Raw genomic sequence first — 11,093 nt, forward strand, 5'->3', positions numbered from 1 at the left:
GTGAACCATGATTTATTAGTCTTCAGAGTACTAATACAGAGGACTTCAGAGTACTTCAGTCTCTGTTTGTCACATGAAGGGATGGATGCATAATCTTAAAAGCAACATCAGACATGTTACAAATGAAACTTCTATCAATGACAGCTAATGAATTATAGCTCATGTAAGCCACAAAGTAAAACTGACTTTAGCTTTTGCATCACACCATCATGCTTTCCTATGAAAAAATTCCCTTTTTTCCTCAAGCATGTAATGAATGTGATATCTTCAATTGGATGGGTCTTCAGGTTGGGTCCTCAACATCTTTATTCTCTTTTCCAGCCTCTCCATCCACTCATTTCTGAGCCTAAGGACAGAAACATGGATTAGCTTGCCCAGACAATTTTACAGGGAACAGGTTTATACTCTTCATGTTTCTCACTAGTGGTATGCTTTGGTGCTTATTCCCAGTTGTCATGCAAACTTACCTGCCCCTTTAGAGTGCTTTGCTGGATAGCACTTCAGGACCAGCTCTGAAACCCCGATGAGGGCTCACCTGAGATCTGTGGTTCATCTTCATCATGCCCTCTCTCAAGTGCCTGTGCATGCTTGAGTGACTTGTGACCTGCACTGGAGATTGCCTGCTGCCACCTGCTGGGTAGCATCACCCAACACCTCCCCAGTCCACCTCCTCCTCAGAAGCGCCTTAAAAAGAGTACTGCATAGAGGCTATTGAGCACTGAGTGGCTTGGAAACACTGTGGGTGTTGAAACTTTTGTTAGACCCATAGTGCACAGCTTTAGGTGATAGGTGGCATTTTGTGTGTTTTGGGGCGGGTTTTTTTCGTTTTTTTTTTTTTTTTTTTTTTTTTTTTTTTTTTTTTTTTTTTTTTTGTAGTATTTAGGTACCACAGAAAGGCTGCCTCAAATAGAAAAGTCAGAATTTCACAATTGAGGACTCAGTCGAGACACAAAGATCATGTTAGTTACAAATGGATAAAACGTACTAGGCATTAATTCCAGTGTTCCTTCATCCTGTGTTATTAATGCAAGGCCACCCTTGCTCTTATATTTTGAAGCATCAATATAAAGGGAGGTATAAGGGAGATTTTGAAAAATAAAAAATGTTTACTCATTGAATGATCTCAAACCAAAAGACCCATCTTTGTAAGAGCCTTCAACTTATGGAGACTTCATGTAAAGTAAAACTACCGATCTTGCTGAGGACCAACCTTCCTCATTGTGGCTGATTAAAGTAAACATAAATGATTGATGTAAACACAGCTATGGATGACAATTGCCTTGGTGAGTCAGTACACTTAGACTGTGTGTTTTATTATGGATTTACCTTATTCAAAATTAAGATAATGGATTCAAACTACGTTCTTGTGAAAACAAGGCTATAGAGAAAGAAGGTGAGCCTGGCACACATCTGTGCTAGGTCTGCTGTGAACATAAGTCTTGATGCTCAAGACAAACCTGCACTGCTAGATTTTGTCCTGATAACTTCAGAAAGTTCTACACTTCAGATCCATTTAGGAATAAGAGTGGAATAAGAGTGAATTATTCTCTTGTTAAGTTAATTATTCTCTTATTCTCTAAGCCATAGCTTAGGCATGTAGGATTAGCATGTCAATTTGGGAAGATACCTTATTTTCTAAAAATCCAAGAAAAATATTTTCAGCTTTCATTGCATGACTTAAATATAGGTATCACTTTTCTAAAAAAGAATGACAAAGCAAACTGAAATAACAATTCTGGACACAAACTACCCACTTTGTCAGAGCACTTCTTCGCTGACGTTCTTTTTCAATCTGCAGATACCGAGTTTGTTGTTCAATAGTCTTTTCCCAGAAGTTCCTCAGGTCACTAGTTTCACATCCTCTCACTTCATGACGTATGTATTGGCTATTCATTTTCTCTAAAGGAGAAATCTGAAAAAGCATATGACAAGTTATGGGTTCCTTGGCTGTTTTCACGGCTAAAGCACACTCTTGCTGTTTTGGATTTTCACAGCACGGGGGTCACACAGTTTGGTTTTGGTTTTGTCTTTGTTTTCTTTGAAGCATCAGGATACAGTGGGCATGACTCACTATTTCAGCTTTTCATTCCTAGTTATGACACTTGAGAATACGCTGTCTTCAGAGATTTAAATTCTTGCTAGTTGACCTCAAATATCTCTCACTTCCACCTGCCTGCAACCTTTAAGCACACACTGCAGGACAGTTCTGTTGAATTCTTTAGTTTAATGATTAAGACACTTTTTACTGTACTCATAAATCAAAAGGAAATACAAAAATTGCAGACCTAGTGGGATTTTTCTCATTGTTTTAATGACCATAATATGATAAAGTGACCATTATAGATTGAGATTAAAACAGTGAAGAAGAAAAGCCCTGGTGATTTGCTGTTCTTATCTTACCTTAGCATTATTATGGTATGGAGAAATTTTTTGTGAATAAAAATATGCATATAATTTTATAAGATGTTGATTTGCAAAAGTCAATTTGCTTATTAAATATTTCTCCCTTTTCTGCAACTTTCAAAACAGAGCAAATTCATTGAATACATTTGTGTATCTGTGACAATTCTGTACCCCCCCCTTCATTTAATGTCATCCTAAAAATAAATCTTGGAGTGAATTTTATCCTAGAAATCTGTCTCAGAATGACAGTCATAGGCTAACAGTCAAGCCCCTGTATCCTACATTACAACCAGAAAATCATATAATTACTTTCAAAACTTCATTAAATTCAGAATGAGTGTATCTATGCTACCTTCCAAATTGCTGTGTAGTTTTGCATGAGCATGCTATTATAGTATCTTCTTGAACTTTTTTTTTTTTTTTATGTGTATTTACGGCTCTCTCTCATGCATTGTTTGAATTCACGGCAATTATTTGTAATTTATTTTAATCAGAGCCATAGATACCTAGTAAACAAGCCCCTCATGGCTAGCTTGGAAGAGCTTGAAGAAACTGCTGCCATTCCCCTGCCAGGCATTGTAAGAAAAGCAAAATTGGGAATTGGTAATCTTTACAAAATTTAATTTAGAGATTTGGCTGTTTTGTGAAAAACTGTGAGACACATTATGAATACTCTATGAACAGACAGCAAAGGTATGCCTTTTGAAGAGGTCCGTTTCTTGCTGAGATTTCTCTGTGACTCTCTTGTGGCTCTCTGTAAAACCTCCAACCATTTTATGGCCTCCAAATGAGAGAAGCACAGTATCTGAGCCTGAGTTCTGAGCAAATTATAGGCAGATGTATAAGTGTTTGCATCAGTCGTAATGTGAATTGCAAGTACGGATGAACACCTCCAGCTGTGTTAGGGGATAAACAATTCCTTGGCAAGTTTTCTTAATAAGAATATGTGTTTCTATAAAATAGATGCATTCTATAAATATCAAATATATATTAATATCAACCCAAATTTCTTCTCCCAGGTAGAAGTTACTACCCTTTTTTAATTTTTGTGTAACAGGAGTGATCTAGAAATATATGAAAAATACACAGTAACAGCCATCTAGGTGGTTTTTAATCACCTAAGTTTTAGCCATCTAGTGGACTTTCCACTCCAAGGGCTAATCTCTAAGAATAATACTATTTCTGAAGAGCAGCAAGCAAAATACCCAGATATTTCTGAGGCTCCAAAATAAACTGCCAGGAAATAATATTTCCTGGTTTCTTCAATCAGAAGTAATCCCAAAGCATAATAACTTACTCCTTCTGAATGATTATGAATTCCTGTTTAATATACTATGGATGTATCTTTTCTATATATATGAAGGTGAATATCTCTCTTGAATAAGGCAAAGCTGTGGAACTCATTGCCATGAGGTATAACTGAGTCTGGGTGCATGTTTTCATGGTACACCTATCCTTTACTAGTTTTAAATACTTTGCCTCCTGGTTTGACTGCATATATTTTTGTTGCTGGCTAAAAAGTATAGAATAGATGTGCCTCTCCAATACCTCTCCCCACAGCAAAAAAATCCAAAATAAAAAGCTTTAAACACAGTGAAAGAGAAGTTCTGAATTAGTTTTCATGGTTATACACGTCACATCTGGTGTTGGATGTTAGAACACTGTTGAGATTACTAAGTATGTATAGTCTACACATTACAGGTTTAGGTAGGTTTTTTGGATAGGGGAGCAGGAATTAGTACTTTTCTCTATTATCTGTGAAATTTCATTTTTATGTGCTTGCTCAGGCATACCAAGAACATTGTCCAATCCTTTTATTTTGTGTTAATGTATGGATCCATGGGTGTTGAATTTTCTCTCACTTGAACCTTAATCTTCATTTTCTTTTCCCCTAATACTGGAGAACTGTCAAATATGTACCAAAGCAACTTAACTAAGAATTTCTGCATCATTATTTAATAGATCCTTGTACATCCTTTATGAACATGTGTGTCAATGTGTCAGCATTTGTTTTTCTGAGCTGTAAAATCATCCTATCCTAAATTACCTTTTATTTCAATCTGTCTATTTGAGTCTTCTCATGTGCTGACTGTCGGAACTGCATGATAACTCTGCCAAAATAACCCACCTAATTTGCTTTGCCTTTATGCATTGTGTGCCTAGGTGTTTAAATTCACTTCTGTTCTGCCATCCATTTCAAAACTGTTGCCATAAGCCTTCAGGGTTGTGTAAGAAATCAGAGATATCGAACCTAATCTATCAGTGTTTCACTTGTCCTAAGATAGACTTTTCGTGCTAAAACCTCAGCGACAGAAACTCTTTATTTTTCCGTCCTACTACATTTTTTTTTCAGAGGTTTACGGGACGTATGCTGGCATTGTGGCTTTCCACCAGCAGTTATCACCTGGGTAGACATTATTTTCATGCCTGAAAACCTCATTCAGTGTAGTTAACAAAAGGGACATCTCATAATATGGAAAGAGAAAAGTGGAGAAGACTTAATGAAAGCAGCCTCCAAAGAAGTCTTAACAAATAATCTCTATGTATGATACAATAATTTAGCAAAAATACATTGTTAAATCATTTAGGCTATTGTAATGACGCTTTTATAGATCTTGCAGTTAGGTCTGACTTAAAATACACTGCAACAGCTAGGACTAAATGAAGGTTTATTTAAGTCTCTAGTGACAGTCCTTCAAGACAACAATAATGTGAGACTCTTTCTGGTAATCATCTTTGACAGAGTCCTGTTTGCAAGCTGGCGAACAAATGTAGCTGCTCAAATGAAAAGAATAACTGAGTAAATTCTAGGAAGGCTTTATCCTACATAAGATGAAGATGATTATTTATTTTTAGATTTAATAATTTTGTTATTTATACTCAGTTTGTAAAAAGATGTCTTAGAAAGGTAGGGGAGCAGTGACACTAGCACTGTTATCTGAATCTCTGGAAAAATTATGTTTGTAGAACATAAGAGGAATGTAAGATCAATCCGATGTGACATCTTGACTTTTTTGTAAGTAAAAAAAATCAATAGTTTGAGGCTGGAACTCACTGGTTGTATGAAAAACCATTACCATGACAAGAAACATAATGTTCCGTGTAGAGAATTAGAAGTCACAAGCTTCTTAGATACAAACTGGTATGTAAAGAGAAGTGTAGGGCTTTTTTTCCTGTAGTAGAACACAAATTATTATTTTAAATAGTTTTTAAAATTTACAGAGCGCTTATATGCATCAGAAAATCTATTTTTTCCGCCTTCTTATGCTTCTTGCATAGCACAAAAAGTCAGAGTTTTCAGGGTGTTATGCATTTTCGTAGAAATAATGCAGTATTTTATTCATCTACATTTTCATGGGCCTTGCTTGGATACTGTGCTTATTACATAAGTGCATTTTACTAATAAAAAATTGCATGATGTATGGGAAAGTAAGCTATTTATGCTAATGTTGATGCTTGACTTTAAAACAATGAGAAATCTGCTTTGATTTTAGAAAATAGTCCAATTTTCTAAAATTTTCTAAACTAGTAATCGCAACCTTGATTTCCATCTCTTTGCTTGTATCTTGAATACATAATTTATCTTCTGCTTCTGCAGGTAGCAGCAATTCATATCTCAAATGGCTTAATGAGGTTTGCTTTGAGATCCTGGCTGGGGAAGCATACCTGTTTCAAATCTAACTTAGGTCTTTAGACCCTAAGTAAAACTCTCTGCGGGCAAAAGAAAGCATTTTAATTGAATCTCCTGTACGCTTCTGTTTGTGTGGCAGTTGCATAGTGCTGTATATCTCATGAACAGCCGGAGCCTCATGTATTCTTAATCAAGAAGCTGTTATCTGGGCACAAACTCCAGTCAAATTAATTGGATTTTTCCATGCACTGGGAATTTTATGTGTATGAAAATGCCAACCATACTGACATGTGACTGAGCAATACTAGTAGGAGTTACCTGTGTGCATGAGTTACAGGTATGCATTTAGCTAATCAGTTCTAACATGCAAGCTAAAATGTTTGCACTCAGGCGCTATGTAGCAGTCTCTATTCAACCATTTACCTTTTTCTTATTTCGAGTTCATTATTGCTTTTCTGTGAAAAGCTGATAGGTTTGAGTCCATTTTTCTGATCTGGAGAATACCTATTCTTAAAATGCTTTGAGCTATTACAAAATTTGGACCTTTTCTCATATGAAAAAGCCAGGTTGGATTTAATGTGCCTTTCAACCCAAACCATTATTCCATGATTCTATTATATCGTTCCTTTTTGACGAAGACACATACTAAGGCAAGGGTTGTGGCAGCTATGTAGTTTTTGAATCTCATACTGCTACAGTGGCAATATCAATGACTTTGAACACCACACACTCCAGGTGTTTTCTTCTGTCATCCTCAGCTGTTAGGCTTCAGTTCTCTTTATCTGCTTTCAGTCTTCCCTGGCTACCAGACTCCACTAAAACTGAATTATCAAACTGGAGGGAGCTGATCCTTTGCCTTGATTTTCTGTACCAAAGTGCTCAGCAGTCCTCTGGCTGAGAGTTAAAATTCCTAAAGCCTTTTGGCAAAACACTTGAGGAATCAACAGTTTCATTTCCCTCCAGGTCATCCTTTCAATTGTTATTATCCTAGTTCTGCTCTTGTGCCTGTTTGTTTATTTAGCTTCTTGCTTTCTGTCACGCTGCAGTTCTCAGTGAGACTTTTTCCTTAGCCCACAGCCAAGGGCTTCCACAGGAGGTCACTTCAGTTTTTCCTTCTTGGCCTTTGTGTCTGCTGAGCTTCTCCTCCTGCCCTATTCACCTCCTATGCCAGCCCTCTGGATTAACCTGGCTGACTGACACCTCCACTTTCAAACATTTTCCCAGCTGATTTCCCCAGGTCTGTTACTCCCTCTGTAAATTCTCTCTCCATTTCTTGCTGGGGCTGCTTTTCTCCCCTACTGCTCATGCTGATATCACCAGCCTTTTCCTGGAGGATCTTTTCAGCTCCCCTCTGTTCCTCAGCTTCTCCCACTGCCTCTCCTGTCTCTCTGTGGTGACTGCCTGCATTCCCACACATCCTGCCACCAGCGCACACAAACAGGACTGTGGTGGTACTTGAACAGAGGAGAGCATCAAGGAATCAAGCATTCATAAGCATCATCTAATACAAAATGTCCAAATACCTTTCCTGAGCTTTCTGTAGATCTCTCAAACTTTTTTTGCTTTTAATTTCAACATCTAAGGCATGTTTAAAACAGCTGCCTATCTCGTGTGATCAAATACTGTTTCTGATCACTAGATTTTCTCCATTGCCAGATACATTTGAAGCCTGATCCTATGAACTGCTGAATTCATAAGATCAAGTATATAGCATAAATTAGTCTAGAATCTTCAGCATATTTTGTTTTGTTTTGTTTGATGTTTGAGTACAAAAGGACCCGATGGTGTAGGATCAAAGAAGATAAATCCTGCAAAGGGCTCATTTCTTCATTAGATCATCCAGTTCTGACAAAACACGCAAAAGAAACTAATCCTGATTCATGTGAAGGTGTCTACCATCAAATTAAAAAGCCTCTTGGCAGCAGATAGCTGGTAAAGAATGCTTGCTAGACGAGTGTGTGTGTAACCTTGGCTACTGCTTAACCTATCAGTTAAGAATATGCAGCCACATATCCTGCTGTTTTATCCAGGGTTGTGGCATGGAAATTGCCCGTAAATATTTTTTCCGTATCAATGCTACTCAGCTTCCTTAGAATGCTGCTAAACTGGGCATTTGTCACTGGTATTTTCCTTACAATCTCATCTTTCCTAGAGTAGACTTTAGTCAGTATTAAAGTTAGTGAACAAATGTATTTCTTGTTGACACTACTACGAAAAACTTGCTACAAACCCCCAAATACTTGCTTACCTTTGCAGTTGAACTCTTCCTGCAAATAAATCCTCTGTGTGACACAAACAAATGAGGAATATGACCACTGCAGCCCTGGCTTCTGCAGTGTCACAGGGCAGTAATGAAATGCATCCCTCGGTACTTTTTATTTGAAGTGGGGGTAACGTAAGTCCTTCATCATATCAAGGCTATTTTGAACAGAACCAGCAGCAAGATAAGATCATTTAATGAACTTTGCAGCCCCCTGCCTGAGATGACCATGAAACACAGGTCCCCTTGACAGCATGCATCCCTCCCACACTGGCAGATACCTCAGAGAGCATGACTTGGTGAGTGCTGAGAATTTTCTTTAAAATACGTGTTAGTATTATCCATTTTAATATTTAACATGTGAAATTTGAAAAATTCCACACTGCTATCTTAGCTGAAATGGAGGCTGAAATGGTGTGACAAATCACACTTGGTTTTGCATTACAGGGTGACTTACAGAAGTATGCAGTGCTTTGGAGCTGTTAATCTAAGGATGTGCGCTTGATTATAACCTAGAACACATTCTGTTCTCTTCAAGGCAATTGTCATAGGAATTGTCTGTTTGGTTAGCATTAGATGACAAAATGCACTACGCCAGCACCAGTTTTACCATTTGGAGTTGTTATAACTCTATTACAGATGAGCAGTTACATCATTACATTTGATTTTATGAGGAAAATATTTTGTAGGTTTGATTGATGAAAGATGTATGCATTGATCTCAGTTTTCATTAAATCCATCTAAACTGCTAATACACCATATGTGACTGCTGGCTTAAGTAGTATTTATACCATTACTGATAATTTTAACCTTCCTTTGTTGTAATTTTTCAGACCTTAAGTAGCAAAAGCAGCATCTGTATAATGGCTGCTTTCTCTAGTTCATATTTCAGTATTTATTTTTTCTGCAGTCAACTTTACAGGAGAAATCCCTGAGCAAAATCTAACAGCTGCAGCCTTTCCCTATAAAGGAAAATTTTGACTCTTTCCAAATAGTGGTCAGTTTGTTTAACTCTTAAAAATGCTGTTAACTTTCTTCAACATGTTTTTCCATCTCATAACATATGAAATCACAAAAAATCAACTCTTCCCTCTACACATACAGTAATAACAATGGTAACCTGGTCTCAGAGCTTTTGATCCTAGATGCAGTGAAAAAAAAAAGGATCATATGTAAAGTGGATTGCTTTATTTTTGAGACATCAGGTCAAACTCTCTCTGACTTTGAAAATCACAAGCAAATGAAATCTGCTGGATGAATATTAAAATAATTCAGTATTACAAAAATAAGTTGGTGCCCAAGCTTGATACAGCAGTGCTAACCACCATGGTGTTGCAGAACAGTGTTTCTGCTTCCTTGCCATTAGACTCAGAGCTTGAGTAACTTCCCTTTCTCCCTAAACACATCTAGATAAATTTACGATAAATCAGAGTTTTGTTTTTTGATGTTACAACGTAGGCAATACCTACCCTAGACATTTGCAAACACCTAATTTCAGTAGGGCACTTCAGTGTTCAGGCTTCATAAGGCCTCCAGGCCAGAATATTAATTTCTGGTGCACTGGTATTTCTGCATTTGTGCAGATAAGATGCCCTCTATAAAGCACAACCAAAATGTGATAGATGTTGCACATGCTCTCTCCAGTAGATTAGATGCATCTTGCATGATACATGCTGACTGAATTTGCAATTTCCATAATTCATGGTAGCATCTTATGTGACAATAAATTGATGACCAGCATCTAGAAATCCTGGCAGGAATAGTACTCTGCTGGGCTACCCATATCTGAAGAAACAGTTAAATGACAAGTAACTGGAAAGACATAGTTTTCCCTCACAAGCAGGGCAGATATCAAGTAAGCTTTTAGATAGTGAAAATTATTTAAGCTGTTTGTTTACTTCATAAGCAAATCTCAGAGCTCCTTACCATAACCTGCTTGTATGACAGCATTCATCTGTAGTTTGCAAAAGTTCTTGCAAACACATGCTTAATGTCATCAGTAGGGACAACAGAAGAATCTGTAAAATGACTGGCAAAGTGTAAACCCTTGGAGGGGCTGAAATGTTACTTCTCTGTGGCAATTAAGCCCCTGTGTTCTGCCTGTGTGCTGCTGTTAGGAGAGTTGGAAATAAAAAGTAGCAATCAGCTCTTACACTTACACAAGTAATCCTGATATGTTTTGCTTGTGTTTTGTCTTTTTGGCCCCTTCACACTGTGTGTATTAGACGTGATGCTAAAAAGAAGGATGTGAAAGAAGAAGACATCGTTCAAAATGTATACGAGACCTTGCAGCAACTCCAATACCTAAGGGGACCTACAAGAAAGCTGGAGAGGGACTTTTTCTAAGAGCAAGTAGTGATAGGAGAAGAGGAATGGTTTTAAACTAAGAGAAGGTAGATTTAGATTAGATATTGAGGTGCAGTTCTTCCCTATGAGGGCAGTGAGACACTAGAACAGGTTGTCCGTAGAAGTTGTGGATGGGACTTTGAGCAACCTTATCTAGTGAAAGGTGTCCCTGCCCATGGCATGGAGATTGGAACTAGATGATCTTAAGGTTCCTTCCAACCAAATCATTCTGTGATTCTATGATTCTGTGATTCTTCAAGAACTTGTTAGTTAAATAAACATCTCATGCTTCTTTTCTCTTTGATGCTAGAGAAAATAAAATCCAGAGCAGTGAGCTTTTAAAGCAGGTATTGTACCATATTGTTGGGGTGTCTTTCTTCTCTATTTACCATGCATCTTGTATTCACACCTTTCTCATTCTTGATTGATGCAGTGACAGTCAGAAAGTTGTGA

General features: G+C 37.4%; 1 protein-coding gene across 1 annotated transcript; it reads right to left on the minus strand.

Moving 5' to 3' along the window:
- Positions 1-267: 267 nt before the first annotated feature.
- LOC308232238 (protein FAM240B-like) lies at positions 268-1,894 on the minus strand (the record flags this gene model as incomplete). The annotated part of the gene is made up of 2 exons (XM_080638312.1): positions 268-346; positions 1,755-1,894. 2 exons carry the CDS (start codon positions 1,892-1,894, stop codon positions 268-270), a joined length of 219 nt encoding a protein of 72 aa, XP_080494438.1.
- Between the last annotated feature and the right edge of the window lie 9,199 nt (positions 1,895-11,093).

Source organism: Psittacula echo, assembly GCF_963264785.1.
Source record: "Psittacula echo genome assembly, chromosome: Z".
Taxonomy (NCBI): domain Eukaryota; kingdom Metazoa; phylum Chordata; class Aves; order Psittaciformes; family Psittacidae; genus Psittacula; species Psittacula echo.